Genomic DNA, 15,769 nt, shown 5'->3' with positions numbered 1-15,769 from the left:
AGGAGCAGCTGTTGGTGCTTCCTTTAGCCAAGCAGAGTCCTGGCATAGCTGTGTTCTAGACACTCATCCTCCCCAAGCCAAGCAGCTCTGTAGCCATCCCAAACACAACTCAGTGTTATGCTAACACATTCCAGCCCCCTGCCTCCCACAAACAGACATTGATGCAAGCATTAAAGTGTCAAAAAAGAATTAAAAATAGGCCACAGTATGGACTGATCACACTTGAACTGTGTTTACRGCAGCCCTATCAGCAACACACTATTAAAACCTATCCTTACCTGTTAGCAAATAGGTAGCAACCCATACAGCATCTTTTCGTCCCTCCCAGGAAAAGCTGCATATACCTTGCTGGAACAGTGACACTACTGCAGCATTGGCGACAGGGTACTAGCTTGAGAYGTCAGTTAAAATCTTTCTTGTACTGTTCCATGTCCCCATGGCAAACAACCACCTTCAGCCCTCTCCTGCATCTTTCCAGATAGCTAGGACTTCTGAAAACCAAAAAATAAAGGTGATCCCCTACTGCAGTTTCACTGTTAACCAGTGATAACACACACACATACAAGCCAAGCCTGTATTTCCCACTTTTTCATTATTAAAACTTGATTGTCTTTGCAATCAAGTTTCAAGCTAACATGGTTCTACTTATTTGCTCTGTACATCTCCYGGTTGTTCAGGTTCTCCTAACCTACAGGTCTCTGGTCTAACAAAACAAAGTTCATTCTTCTATACTCCATTGCTCCAATACAGTTTCAGCACAAATATGTTTACTTAAGGCCTAGATCCCTTCCCTCAACACCTCCCCCCAAGAAAAGGGGAGAGGGAAAAAAAAAAAAAAGGGTGTAAGGTATGTCTGAATAAAAATGTTGCTAAGAGGAATGAATGGCTTTATTCATCATGGCAGCATACAATGCTTTAGGAATATATACAGTGGAAAAGCTGGGGGATAGCCTATCACTTYGAGTCTTCTTCAGATTTCTTGGCATAAAATCTTTCTCGCAATTTTTTCCATGTCCCTTTTTTCATTTCCTCCATCTGTTTCAGAATGTCTGCAAAAGGAGAAGGAGGAGAGATGGGGAAAGAGGAAGAAAAGCAAAGAAATAAAAGCTCTCTTACAAGAGCTTTGCCTTATGTATATTTTTCTTTTTGACTTTTCATCTTAATGAATTTCTATTTCAGTGCTTGAGGCAAGTTTGTTTTCCCATCCAATCAATTGTGTGGTGAGTCCCTTATCACTAACAACTAATATTCAGTTTCTACACACTGCAATCAAAGTTAGGAACTGGAGCAGAACAAAACTGCACTAGATTCCTACACTGCACTTAATAAATGACTTGGCTGAGTGAATTTGTGAATAGTGGTACCCTGTTTTCTCTCAAAGTCTAATCCAAGAGAAGAAATACTGAAGGGAATTTGAACAAAATAAAATAGAAACTGAGCATTTTTAGAATAATGTGATAAATATATACCGTGTTTTTCTTTCCCACAGCTCCTGCCATCCAGTCTCAAACAGCCCTTGCAAAACCCTTTGCTATCTCCATCTGGTGCAAAATACARTCAACTCCTTGCCCTGACAAATTAATAATTAAGAACTTCTCAATAATGCCTGACCTTATTCCTCTTTAAATATCCTAATATAATTGCATAGCAGTCCCATTCTATCCTTTAGTCACAGGTGTTTAGAAGTCACGTAGTGAATACCACAAAGACAGCAATGTACTTTGTCTCCTGCAAAGGGTTACTCTCAAATTAAACAGCGTATTAGTACCTGTTGCTAGGATCATCTTGCAATCTTCTACTGTCACTCCAGTGAAGGTTGTGTCTTTCAGGCGTGGATACTTCACAAATGAGCAAGTAGACAAGAGAAAGGGAGAGAGAGGATTTTACTTGCAATGCATTACAGCAAATAATAATGTCACCACAGACTAGAGCTCAAACTCATTTTCAGTCAAGCTCTAAGAATTCTGTTCTTCCACAGCAAGATCTGCATTGTCTATTTATGTCAAACAGGCAAAGATGTCTGCAAGTTTCTTGGGGAGACCAAAAGCACCAAGTAGTGTTATATCCAGCTCACCTTTCCCATGTCTACTATAAATTCCCCAAAACCCTGCTGGAATGAGGCAGCCTAATGGCTTGCCATGCTAAAACAATGACAGCTGATGCCAAAGCTCACCTTATTTTTGTAGTAGTTGGTRTGGATTCTGACTAAGCTCTCATACATCTGGTCACAGGCCACAGGGTCAGCAATCTGAAAAGAGATGTAAGTATCCCACAACTCTACTTTAAACTTCTCATTTCAACTAAAGATTTGTGTGAAGGACAGTGAAGAAACAGTTTAAGTGACTTCTCAGTACAATGTAGGACGCTGGTGACCCCTATTATGCTGCTCAAGAATGCAAAGTATGTTCTTTCCCCTCCACTTCTGCTCAGCTTGGCCTACAAGAGTAACAAAGCATGTAATCTCCAGAACAGACCTTAAATTCTGCTTGAGAAGAATTGGCAGATCAACTGTGAATACCCACTTAATGAGAATATAGCTGGACAGTTTTCTTCTTCTCATGCTTATTGGCCAGTGCTGTGAAATCTACAAGATGTCTTTGCTCAAAGGCTAGTTTTGCCTCCTGTTTTATTCTGAAGGGTCAAATAGGATAAAGTACTATAGGATAAGAACATAAGGTAAAAAAATCCTGATGAAGGCTAAAAATAGTTTATATTTGATTAGGAAAAAGCAACATGAAAGACACTGAACAGCTTGYGAAGGGTAAATGGATTTCTATTTTGATCTAGTAAGTTGGAAAGATTTTGCTAATACACAAACCTCTCTTAGGTGCCCTCAAGAGGTGCATCTGCCTTGCAGAGACATTTATTTAGCAGCATATATGACACATCACCTTTTTTTTTTTCTATTTTAAAACAGGAACCAACTTGATCAGAACTCTGCATTGCTGCTCAATGACATCAAACATAAATGATTAAAATAGATGGATACATGAGTAAGAACAGTATCAACAGCTAACAAGTTAGGATAAAATGACATGGCTAATCTGCCCTGGGGACAGTGGCACAGGTTCAGCACAAGGCAGGTAACATCTCCCCCATGCAAATGAGGAAAAGGCTTTCCTTCCTCTGCAGGAAACAGCTGCTGCAGGAGAGAGAGTATCAGGACAGACAGACTGTCAAAAGGGAGCAGCATCATGCTGCAGGTGATCTTCAGCTTAACATACTCTGCAGTTACATTTCAAATGATCCTGCTGGTGTTTCAGAAAATGATAGCAGCAATAGCTATTAAATGGGTAGCAGAAACAGTATTGCCAAAAAGAAAAAAAACTAGCAAATCTTACTGTGTGTGAATAAAATAGACATTAGACTGATAAAGTGATAAAGCCTTTATAGTTTTAGTTCTTTTTTCATAAATTTCTCCTGCTGTCTGCCAGTATATTTCATTTTACTGTATTAAGCCTTTATACAGACAAATTGACATCAGTACTGCAGGCATCAATTCAGATTTTCAAGATGAGTGGCAGCTTTCGGGATCTCGTAGCCAATTGGTGAWGCATATTTAGCTGTCCTAAGCATATGAAAAACTAGTAAGCACTTTCTGAAATGTCTGCTACAGATTATTCTGGTGACCAATATAGAATTAGGTGCCTATAATGGTATGTTTAAACAGAAAACCCACATCTGGAACAGCCTCCTTCACTGTTTTTACAGTAAGAAAGGGCACATTTAAACTCCAGAGCACCATCTCCAAATCTTTAGAAGACTGCAGCCCAAGTATTAACTTTTCCAATTTATTTTAGTACCAAAGTCTGAACTCCAATAGAATTACAATTGTAGCCAGAGCCCAACTTTAATAACATTGCATCATAACGGTGTCGGACAATTTTAGACATCCCTATGTAATCCACACTATCGTATCATTCTGTCATCATAGAATCACAGCAAACAACACATGCTTATAAAACCAATTACACCACAGTGCTAACAAATTTGCAGTGTATTCCAGTTCCATCATCATCACTGTAACGGGGTTCTCCAACTCATGTGCTGTAAATGGTATAAGAATTTAGCCAAAATTGAAGCTGTTCCCCTGCTAGGTTGGGAATAAGCTTTGGAGCTGGCTGGCACAAACATAGAAGGCCTAGATTTCAAAGAAAAGCAAACATCCATATCAACCCATCCTGTGCTCTGGAAAGACCTAAAGGAAATTTTGTAATAGGAAATAGCCCAATTCATTTTTGGTATCCTGCAGGCAACAGCTTATCGTCCAGTTTTAACTGCTTCAACTCTGAGGCACATGAATCCACAATAGTGACTAGAGTATGCACTGGGGATTTTAACAGGAAAAAGTCACCGATGTCTGGCCAGGCAGGGAACACACCAGACCCTCAGTGCTGTCAGCGCTAGGATCCTGATACTTGTGTGCAGAAACCGCAGCGACCGTTGCAAACACCTCAGAGCAACCCTTAAACAGCACAAGTGGCCCCCGCTGCCGGCCAGGCGACACCAGGGTCCGGCGGCAGCGGCGGCCAGAAGAGACCAGCACGGGGTTGTAACGCTTTAGCGTGGCAACAACCACCACCACCACCACCACCGCCGCCGCCGCCGCCGCCGCCCGCCACCCGCCGCCACGGGAGAGGCGCGAGGCGCCTGTGGAGAAAAGGCGGGCTGCGCAGCGCGCATGCGCGCCCCCCCCCCAACGACCGTTAAGCGGCGCGCGACACCCCCCCTCCACACACACCCCCCCACACACACAAGCGGCCGTTAAATGGCGCGCGGCGGCCGTTAAAGAGCGCCGAGCGACACTATCCCCCGCCCCCGGTCGGGGCGCAGCGCCGGGGGGGCGCTCCCCGCCGCCCTCACTTGCGTGTTCTCGCCCTCGCGGAAGGCCTGCGCCACCCGCTGYCGCAGGAAGACGCCCAGGTCCCGCTGCCGCTTCGTCTCCTCCACCGGCCACTCCTCGCAGAGCTTCAGGAACCGCCGGTACCTGGTGGCCGCCATTGCGGCCCTCGGGGGAAGCCACGTGACGGGCCCTATGCTAATGAGTTCTACGGGAGGCGAGAGGGGCCGCGCGGCCGCGCATGCGCGCGGCGCCGGCCCAGCCCTGGTGGGTGACGGCGGGATGGGGGTGACGGGCCCGGCAAACCGCCGCCCAGGGGCTTATACTCTACCTTATTATAGTTTATAGTGTTTTTGAAAGGCAGCTGATGAGCAGCCGGGCTTTGCCGGTTCATTTGCTAGATTGCTGCCCACGCTGCCAAGCGTGGTGCTTTGTGCGGCTGGCAAAGGCATCTCGCTCCTGCAGTGCTGCAAATATCTGGGCCAGGCAGCCAGCAGTGCGGCACATAATAGCTGCTGTAGTGCTCGGTTTCTGGCCGTTTTAAAACCTAGAAGGACTTAACGATATTTCACTTCTCCGTGTGGGATACGTAAGGTTGTACTCCTGCTCAGTGCGCCTCCCCTCTGCAGGCAAAAGATTGAATAAATACTTTATAAGGGGTATAAAGGGAGGGAGCAGCATGCCTCCTGTTGTTACACAAGCAGCTGTGGTAGCTTTTTCTTTGTAGGAAAAATGGTAGGTAAAGCACATAGCCGAGAAGTGTTGCTGTCTTCCACTACTGAGGGGGGTCTGTGACTTTCTCTGGTGTTGGCATCATTTTCGTGGCCTTCTTCACCCTTTTCTGATTGGAGACCTGTTGGCCTGGAGTATGCATCCAGCAAGGGGCTCAGCACTAGCACACATGTCGCACGTACAGAGCTGCGTACTAAACTAAACTCTATCGGTAGGGCTATGTCAGCCCAGATTAGCACTGATGACAGCACTGTGCTGCACAAGTGAGCCAAGACAATTGATGGCTTCATCCTTTCACAATTAGAGTGTGGCTTTTTGTAATTGTCCTGATTTTGTAGGCAAGAAGTATGCAACACTGTGAATAACGTCCAGTAAATAATGAGCTCTTCTCAGATACAGTTTAGGCCAAGTAAAATATGCAACTGGGCCAGATGACTTAAAATTTCCAGCTATAAATTGTAGYGATTCACCAGCTGTATGCAGTAAAATACAAGTGAAAGGATCTCTCTTGAGATCTGGTATTTAAACCTGTGGAAATAATGCCTCTTTTCAAAACACACAGCTCTAAACAAAAGATAACTGAAGGATGCTTTGGAAGTGGGGAAAAAAAAGGTGGACAAGTGAGGGTTACTTAGACAATTTTATTTATACTCTTACTCCCCAGTAACTGAGTTCTGTAGCTCTATTCCTTGTGTAAGGATTTCTCTTTCAGGTTTCCCACACCATGCAGGAAGGAATTATATTGTTGTTCCATAATTAAAATCTGTCCACAAAAGCTGTAAACATCGTTGTATCAAGTTTTGTTGTTATTATTATTGTGTCCTCCAAACACATACACACAATATTTTTACCAAAGAATTTCTAGGTGACCTTTAATWTCTAGTTCCTCACTGAATCTCACATGCCGTTTTGAAGCAAAAGTACTTTGATGTGAATGTTTTCATGACTGGTATCTGGCAGAATCATCACGTTCCAGCCCCTATGGAGCCCTTGCTTAGAAAATTGCYGAAATATGGCCTGTTATGTCCCACAAGGATATTAAACCTTGGCAATGCACAGTTCTTGGTCTGAGGTCCATCTGCTTTTACACCTAAGTGCTGCAAAGGTCCTGGCTCTATAGAATCTAGTACATTTGTGTTTCAACAAAGTACCATATGCCCGCRCTGTACAGATGCCCCTACAGTCTTGCAGCGCTGGGCATCTGTACTGTGAACGTTGAGAYACGTTTTTCTTTTGCTTGTGTCTTTGAGTGTGCTCAGCCCATAGCACTGAGCATGAGTTGAAAGTAATGCTGCAATCTGTTAAGACCTGCCAGTTCATTTGAAGAGTCTCACTCAAATGCACAGTATCTTCTTAGCCTGCGTGGCTTCGTGAGTGTGGTGGAGGTGAGCAGGTCCTGTTTGATCGTTAAGACTCTTTCAAGTAATGCTTGCTTCTGGCTCACAAATAAATCAAGGACAGCAGTAAAACAAGAAAGGAAAATAAATCTTCTGATTGATTGCAGACAGAACAGATTCTTTCAGCTCTTTGCTTTTTACACTCGAGTTCAGTAATGGCACATAGCATTTTTGCACTTTCCTAGCAAGCTGTCCGTGCTCTCATTCCAAACCATGCACGTGACATTTAGCAGCTGTGAGGGTTCCATACAACTGACCCAATGCAGTACTTTTCAGGAGTATGACTAGTAAATCCAGGCTAGTTCACAGAATTTGTCATTTTCCTTCTGAGATATTCTGAAGGATTTTGATGAGGTTCTCTAGACCAAAAATATAGCCATGGTCTGGCCCATCGTAAGTGGTGTGATTGCATTTTGAGCCTTTAAAAGTGGTATGGGCRAAGTCTATCATGCGGACATCGACTTTGAAATGACCAGTCCCATGCGACGCAGTGCAGTTTGTTTTTTGGAAGTGCCCCTGAAGGTGATTATCCAAGGGTGCCATGTTCTCTTTGTTCTCCAGTCCATCATAGATGATGAGAAGTGAGCTAGAGTAGAACCTGTAAGAGCTTTGCTTCTTAATAACTGAAAGCAGAGCTTTTAGCTGCAAGATGATGGGCTCCAAGAGATCCGTTCTGAGGTAGTTACCATTGCAAAGGAACTGGCGCAATGTTTGCCTAAATCCCTCAGGGGTGAGTTTTCTTCCATAGTATTTATCTTTGCAGAGAAACTGTCCAGTGTCAGCTTGGTAAACCTTGAAGAAAGAGAACAACAGGTCAAATTCAGTGCGTGTCTTATTCTTCAGTTTTCCAATGTTCTAGACTCTGTCTTAATCTAAAAACTTCAGATGTAGGCTGAGAAATGGGACACACAGAGCCTCTGCAGTCTAGCAATACTGGAAATGTACTGAAAGCTTCCCACTGAATCCCACCTCCTGCCTTTTCTGGAGATTTAAGCTACTCAATTTAAACCACTGGTGCAGATTCTTGCTGTACTGCTATAAATTACTCCTTCGTGAAACCCGTACGGCTATAATTCACAGGCACGTCATTAATGATTTAGAGCTTTTTCCCTCCGTCCCTGTTAGGARTTTGCAGTAATACAGGAATACCTCTGCTATTGTACTTTCTCTCAATATGCAACACATGGGCAGCAATAATCTTATTTTTTTCAAAAACAGAAATACAAGACAATGAAGACAGATRTATTTATGAAGATCTGTTAACACTGATAAGAATGGGGAAGTGGATCCAGCTCATGTGCTGGTTATAATTTAAGGGAAAATCTGCTCAACAGAAGGATATCAGAGACCAGAAATGAACACAGTTTTTGACACTRTATGTTTATACTACAATGTGTGTGCTTTATAATCATCATTGTCATAATTATCCTTCAGGCACGGGAGAACAATGCTTTGAAACCTGGTTGGTAAGTATAAGTGGAAGAATTGTATGGTTTCAGTTTCTAAGARGAAGGGTAGTGATTTTGATCAAGGGGAACCATAACACTTAGCAGAAATTAAGCCCCTCAYGCTTGCACTGATCAGAGGAGACAGCTTTGTGAGGGAATGATTGTGGTAAATTACCTTTTTTCTTTTTGTTTTTGCTTTTGGTTTTGTGTAGCAGTCCAGAGCTGAGCATAAGATGAGAATCTGGTTTCCTGTACAGGCAGATTCTCCGCTGCAGTAAATTGGTTTCAGCTGTTTACTTTGGTGGCTATTGAACATGGCTGACCCTAGGTAGGCACCAGTTACGAAAGTAGCCAAATCTCCAGACGATAAAGAGGGAATATGAGGGAAGAATTACCCTATATATGCCATATTCTTATACCCCTAAGCATCTATTCCTGTTTGAGGACAGGGTAMATGGTGAAATGACCAGAAACTCAGTGGGAAATAGGAATGAAACTACCTCAATTTACATCAACAAAGGAAAGAATCTCTTTAGATATCCAACCTGGTTTCAAGTTGTGTGTCGAACACAGACTGAAAGGACTGAGACTCCACCTTACCTGCATCCCACAGATGCGAACACCCAGAGACCCAGAGGTGCTCTGTTCACACTTCTTGATGTGACGTGCTTTCTTCTCCTCTGAGGCATCATCTCCATGCTGCCGAGTTCCCATCTTTAGGTCCAGAATGCAGGGGTAGTTGTACTTTGATACCACGTTTTCAAGCAAGAGAAACTCTAAACATGAGTTAAGGTAAACCCAATACTTCTAAATTCTAATTGAAAGAGGCCTTAAATCACAGCAACTGCTGACGTTCTCCATAATAGCTCACAACTGTAATGAGACTTTCTGAGCCAATTTTACCAACATGTCATTGCTATAGGCCCCTTGCTGCCAATTTCAGTTAATTTACTGTAGTACAGTCCTACCAATTAAAGTACCAACAGCTCCATTCTCTAGTGACACTATAGCCCTGGGCTGTCAATCCAACACCTTTTCTTCATATTAAATTCACTCCAGTGGGTGTGGGGGAAGTTGTTAAACTGTATTACTCACATGACTGGTGGGTAATGAAGTGTAATAGAAAAATAAAAGGCAAGGCAGCTGCTAATTCCTATATAGTTGTGTTTTTAAATGCATGCCAGGGGATTCTTGACTTTTCTTTTCTTTTCTTTTCTTTTCTTTTCTTTTCTTTTCTTTTCTTTTCTTTCCTTTCCTTTCCTTTTCTTTTCTTTTCTTTTCTTTTCTTTTCAAGGAGTGGGATATGATACAGGGCAATTATATTCTGTATTTGCCCAGGAACTGGGAAGAGGAGGCACATACCCTGCAGTAAAACATATATTGATTATTACTGATTATTTGTGGTCAAGACTATGCTGGGGGCAAGTAGAGATAGAAAAAGGATACGATGAAGTTTGTTCTCATTRTATTTGGAGGACATGCGGTTCAGGTGCTGCCTGTGACAGTGCAGTCCCCAGGGGTTGTAGCTGTTTCTTTCAAGCTGGTTTCCATTTGCATCTTCCAAGAGTGAATCTGTACAGTATTGAAGGTCTGTACTCAAGAGCATTTTCCCTGGGCAGCTAGACAAAACGCACAAAAGAACGTGTTTGGTTTATAAGCTCCAGAAGAGAATATTCCCTCCCTCCCTCTTTTGTAGAACCTCAAACTCGATAAGGTWGATTTTCAGGGACTCTCAAAGGAAACATACTCATCATGTCCAACCAGCASAGATCCTTTGTTACTCCTGAAAGTAATTTTCAGAAAACTAGCTATTGCTGAGTGCCAATACTTACTTTCCTCGTAATTTCAAAGTGTGCTTGGCTTCTCTGAAAAGCACCATTCATAGCACCAGTGATCAGGAATCTCCATTTATCTAACAGGTACAACACAGGCAAATTGTCCAACAATGGGAATGATTCCTATTTTAGAGGGACTGGCCTTGAGGAGGTGAGGGAGGGAGCAAAGAGAATATTTTTTCTCCTTTATAGGGTCATTTGTTGTTCTCATTCATCCAAAAGCTGTAATTCTGTTCTCACTGAGGGCAGCAGTTTCACAGTAGCAATATTGTACCCTTCAGTCACAGCTGACCTAGGTCTTTTCCAAACCAATTTGAGATGAAAGATGTCTTGTTGAAAGCCTCTGCAAATCCAAAGGTCAGACTGTGCTTGTGAGTACCCTAATGCTCCTCAGATGCATCTGTCCCCTGGGATGAGGACGGGATTGAACCATCCTTGAGTATGCAGTTACCGCATGTCTGCTGCTTCTGGCCAGTTCCTAGCAGAAGGGCATTACATGCTGAGTGTGTTYGGTGGCTATTCTCATGGAGGCTGGTGGCCTCTCCTCCTTTTCACTGCTTTTGGACCATGCTGCACCCAAAGGGAGCAGGTGGAAAGCAGTGTTCAGGGCATAAATTTGAGTGACATCATCTGAGTGATAGCCAAATCTGCCCTGCTCCATCCACAGACAGAGGGAGAGGTGAGCCATGAAGCCAACTAGCTGGACTCGTTGTCTTCTGACCTTGCCTTAAATCAAGAGTCATGCCATGGAAACCCACCCAGGTAGACCCTGCCCAAAGCAGGAGGAGGTCCCGCTGCTGAAGTGGGAAGCGAGGCCTGGGAGGATGTTTGCAGCATTAGGCCCGTGCCCGCTCTCACCTGTCTTTGAGGGTCTTGGAGAGCTGCGTGTGACTCCAYTTGACAAGTGTGTGCTCGCTGCTGTTGCTGCTGCTGGCGGCCCGCTTGCACTTGTGCCATATTGTTACTGATGACTCATTGATGGTGTTATCCAGCAGGCTGCAGTTCTCCGTCTGCAAGCTGGGGTTCGCAATCAGGGTCAGGTTGCCAAGGCTGTCCTTTTTGAGGTGCACAGAAATGATACCTGCAGAAAAGAGGGAAGAACAAACTGGAATCAGTTCCTGGGCTACAGATTAATCTGGGCATTATCATACAGGCTTGGSTCACCATGTGCACCATCAGAAGGTGCTCCTGAGAGGGTTGATGCTTAGCAGCTGCTTCCTTGTAATTCAGTGACCCCTCACAATGATCCCAGTCTGATTCTAGGCTCCCAAAACACCATTAGACTGATACCCTGGAAAACAGCCATAGGCTTTTCTAATACTCCCTCCTCCTCTCCAGATATGGCTGCCTCACTCGAACATCATGTTCCTTCGTTCTCCATTCCTGTCTGGACATCCAGGCTCTGCTATGCAACAGTTGACCCTGCAAAGACCCCAGTGTGGGATCAGAAGCTCCTGGCTCATTTATGACAAGGGATTCAGGTCTCACTTTTTAACACTTTTTGTTGGCAGAAAGCAAAGAGAGGGTTGGGGACAGGGAAGGAATTTTCCAAAGACAACTGGCACGTCAACTGCTTAATCAGAGAGAGTGCAGTGGCACTCCAGTGGCAGTAAAGCTGTAGCACACTCCCAAGTGCTACAGAGGAGGTGGCAAGGGCAGAGGAAGGGAATTGCTTTATTTTAACARATTTCTGTGGCTACCTAGAACTTTCTGCCTATCAGAAGCAGGCAATTCTGCATGGTGTCATCCATGTCACAGGTCTCAAGGCACTAGGTCTCACTTTCACTGTAGCAGCAAGGGTGGTTGTWCAGTTGCTAGCCTTGGAGACAGGGCTCTAGTCCCAGCTCTTCTCTGACTCATTGTGTGACACAGAACAAGACATTTTGACCAAAGGGTGTGAGGCTCTCAAATGCCTTTGAGGAGCTGCACTTTACGTGAGTGCTGGCCTCTATTTTTAGATGTCTCTGTCTCCAGAAGACCACACTGGGGCCCCCTTTTCAAAGCAGTTAAGCTCAGTGAAGTCTCCTGCTAAAGGCAGGAGGAGCTGTGAGGGCTCAGCAGCTCTGAGCAAGCCCCGATTGCAGGAGTTTAACCTTGCAAGCTCACCTTCCCCATCCATGCAATGGAGATAGCTTGATGGCACGTTCCAAGCGACACCACCAAGCTGTTTCCACACTCACAGTGCTCACATTTTGCAAAGGACAGCATTATCAATATCTTCATTTTTGAGACCGTATCGTCAGTTTAGAGACAGTGAAACTGAGGCTCAGAAAAACATGGCTTACCTATAACATCCTGCAGACTAGCAGCAGAAGTGGAAATAAAAGCCAGGTTTCCACAGCCTCAGTTGGAACCTTGCTCATTAGCCCATACTGCTGCAGCTAGTCCTGAAGATGGAAAGCTCTGTGCAAGTGCTGAGTAACATCTCTCTAGGATCGCTATAGATGGCAAACAAGGACTTGGGCTTTTACTGTTAGGACAAGGGGAAAATTACACTGAAAATACTGAGAGCGATTTTTTGTTGCTGGATTATCTCAAATGACCTTTGAAAGGAGGGCAATTGGGCAACCTACATTAGCTGGACTGAAGGAGAGGACAGCTTGTGCCTTACAGCTTTCCAAGATCCAAACTGTCTGATTGCCTTTTTCTTTTTCTCTCTCTCTGCTTTGCTTTGCTGACACAATCACACCCGGAGAAATTGCTGCCCACTGGCACACCAGCAAAACCAGAGCAGGTCTAATCTCCAAAAGCATATGCATGGGCTGGCAGTGCCACCTCTGTGCATGGTGCCTGTACATTGTCATGGACGTGTCCTTCCCCAACTGCCAAGGAGCAGCACAGGAACGGCGGTCACCCTGGGCCAGCAGGAGGGAATGGACCTTTACGTGCCCAGCGTTGGTACTTGAGGAGGGACATAACATCTGCTGCTGAAAGCTGAGAGAGATGGTTARTATTTTCCACTATATATTTAATATATTAGCATTACAATTTTTCCTGACTTTATGGGAATCACAGGGCTCAAATGCCATTCAGCCTGCCAGGTATTTACCCCAGTCTCAGCCCAGCTCTGGCAGCTGGACTGCTGCCTTGACGTGTCAAATGACAGAGCAGGAATGGCCACGGCTCCCATAGGAGATGGCTGTGACCTTTCTGGGAAGGCTGATAACAGCAGTCCTTTGCTCGGGGCATTGCTGTACTTGTAGCAAGCAGCCCTCTGTCAGGGCYTCTGAGTCTCTCAAAGCAGTACAGGCATTTTTAGAGCATCACCCTTTCAGGCTCAGATAGGATGCCAGCCACATAGGTTGTCCACAGCAGAACGCTGCTGCTTTCAAGCCAATTGCAGTAAGGCAGATCCAAAAGAGGCTGGTCAAGACTGTTGGACCAACAAAAATCATCACTGGAAAGAGGCCCATATGTTAGCAATACCCTGAGTTGAGTTTTACTTCACAGTCGCTAGAGCACCCTCACTTGGTCTGTTACTCACTGCAGGGAGATGCATTTCTGCAGTTTRCAAAGAAGGGAACTCTTCTCCCAAGCAAATCTGCCAAATAAATAAGCAACTCCCTTCTCTCCATATAAAGTGAGATTACAGTAAGTAAACACAGACACAAAGGATGTGCCCTCTCTATGTGTGTGCAGAGCCCTGTCTGCTGAGTTCTGCTGACTAAGAGAAGTTTCCACAGCCTGAATTTCACAAGTCCTGTGTGTTTGCAGCCCCCTTCCACTTCCAGWGCACGTGGGGTGGCCAGCACTTCCCCAGGTCTGCATCTCACAGCCCTGCGCAGCCAACAATGTTTGGGCATTACGTGCTGCCTTCCTGTCCTCGGTTCGGCCCCTCTGCTGGGATGCCCCTTYGCAGGTGAGACCCCAGGACAAATGTGCAAGGTTTCTGTTCTGTTTCACTATAAAATCAGTGTCAGTCTGAACACTTTGTAGAGGTTCAGCCACATCAGCTAATTTTGCACTGAAATGAGTGAGGAACRCAGACTGCTCCACTGAGGATGTTGTGGGAGGGGAAACCTTAAGTGAGGGGTAAGAAATATTTTCAGCTGTTTCTGCCCTTTGCTCATGGTCATCATGAGCAAAGGGAGATCTGTTTTCCTCTGGCTCTTACATCAGGTGCATGATCTTAAGCTGTGCCTCATTTGTAAAAATCCATATTACAGGTAACTAAGAGCAAGCAGAAGTCTTACCAACTCAGATGCTTTGAATTTTCAGGGGAAGCAGCCATGAAAAAACTCAGCATCTCTTTTGCCTGAATCAAAGCCGTTTTATTTTTAAAAAGTCACGGAGAGGCAAACAGAGTCCTCGATTCCAAATCTAGCGCTGTGCCTCAGTTACTGCACTACAGCAGCCTGTAACCTTAAAAACTGTCCCAGTTACATATCTGCAAGTCAATGGAGCTGTGCTGATTTACATAGTACTGACAATCTGGCCCTAAAAACATTATAAATGGCATGGAACTAAGAGATCTTAAATATCATACGTTAATAGGAAAATTAACTGGGAGATTTTCAAAGGCAAAAAAGGAGCTGCTCAATTGCAAGGGAATGTGATCATCACACCTCCTTCCAGTTGAAAATTCTGCCTTCATAAGCTTACCTTTCAGTCTTAAAAAGTACTTTTGTTTCCTGTTGTACTTCATTAAGGGATGGAGTGGTTTTGCATATGTCCTGTAGGTGACCTACATGTGCAAAACAAATATATACCACGCAGCTTTAGCATAGTGACGGCTACTGACCTTCTCTTTTATTACAACAAGAAAACACCTATCTGGGACCAAATATGTGTATAGGTGCTTATCTTTGCTGGCCTTTCAGTTGCACCAAAAATGCAGTCCCGTTCTGTCTAAAGCAGGCRAGGCAGACAGTGTATATTTACAGATGCTATCACCATGCTAGTGGCATCCCAGTGATTCTCAGGAGCATTTTGCTATGTAACTCTTCCCTCATGGATTTATTTTTAAATTTACAAGTGCATTTATTTACTGCCATGTGCAATACAGTCAGTGCAGAACTGGGCCTGAAAATAAGTCCGTAACCCCGCTGCAAACTCTGAACTAGGCAGGCGGAGTTTTTGAAGTAGCTGGTGGGGAGGAAAGCCGGTCTCAAGGTCACCAGCGTGCCTGACATAGTTAAGTGAGCTGCAGACATTTTTAAGCAGCCAACTTGGTGTTAGGTTTGAATGATGATATTTGATCAACATTACACATAATGTCATCATTTCATAATGGTCCCTGCGCCCCACCACAGACTAAGAATAGAGATGAGGAACATCAACACGTGTGAACAGGTGATAAAGACCTCAGGAATTTTCCCCTGATGCTCAGCTCCTCATGGGAAAACATCCCACCTCTTTTTAATTTGTGCAGCATTTGGCCTTGGTCAGTTACAAGTAGAAAAAAAAGCCTGTGTGTCTGATGACAAATTGGAGAACTCTTATTTAATTGCCCCTCATTGCAAAACTCACTGGGACTTCCAATAGAAAAGAAAAAGGAGATAAAAAGGTATTAATAAC

At 44.4% G+C, this 15,769-nt stretch overlaps 2 protein-coding genes across 4 annotated transcripts in view; both read right to left on the bottom strand.

Moving 5' to 3' along the window:
- Positions 1-870: 870 nt before the first annotated feature.
- UQCC2 (ubiquinol-cytochrome c reductase complex assembly factor 2) lies at positions 871-5,041 on the bottom strand. Its single transcript, XM_085310600.1, has 4 exons — positions 4,864-5,041; positions 2,174-2,248; positions 1,769-1,838; positions 871-1,049 (listed from the first exon to the last, which is right to left on the bottom strand). Exons 1-4 carry the CDS (start codon positions 4,999-5,001, stop codon positions 955-957), a joined length of 378 nt encoding a protein of 125 aa, XP_085166726.1. The 5' UTR covers positions 5,002-5,041; the 3' UTR covers positions 871-954.
- A 1,158-nt stretch (positions 5,042-6,199) lies between these two features.
- Positions 6,200-15,769, bottom strand: part of IP6K3 (inositol hexakisphosphate kinase 3) — a 17,374-nt gene continuing 7,804 nt past the window's right edge. For 2 of the 3 annotated variants that reach the window (XM_085310595.1, XM_085310596.1), the window contains exons 3-6: positions 11,111-11,333; positions 9,864-10,036; positions 9,018-9,193; positions 6,200-7,761 (exon numbers count right to left, since the gene is read on the bottom strand). In XM_085310595.1, coding sequence (XP_085166721.1) covers positions 7,285-7,761; positions 9,018-9,193; positions 9,864-10,036; positions 11,111-11,333 — 1,049 coding nt within the window. In that variant the 3' untranslated portion in view covers positions 6,200-7,284. Of the gene's footprint in view, positions 7,762-9,017; positions 9,194-9,863; positions 10,037-11,110; positions 11,334-14,854; positions 14,937-15,769 lie in introns of all 3 variants that reach the window. The other variant, XM_085310598.1, reaches the window with a different exon arrangement.

This window comes from Rhea americana, unplaced genomic scaffold (genome assembly GCF_003343005.1).
Source record: "Rhea americana isolate MKP2758 unplaced genomic scaffold, rheAme1 scaffold_321, whole genome shotgun sequence".
NCBI classification, from domain to species: domain Eukaryota; kingdom Metazoa; phylum Chordata; class Aves; order Rheiformes; family Rheidae; genus Rhea; species Rhea americana.
The sequence above is the reverse complement of the archived record's forward strand: the minus strand, read 5'-3'. Positions and strand labels throughout refer to the sequence as shown.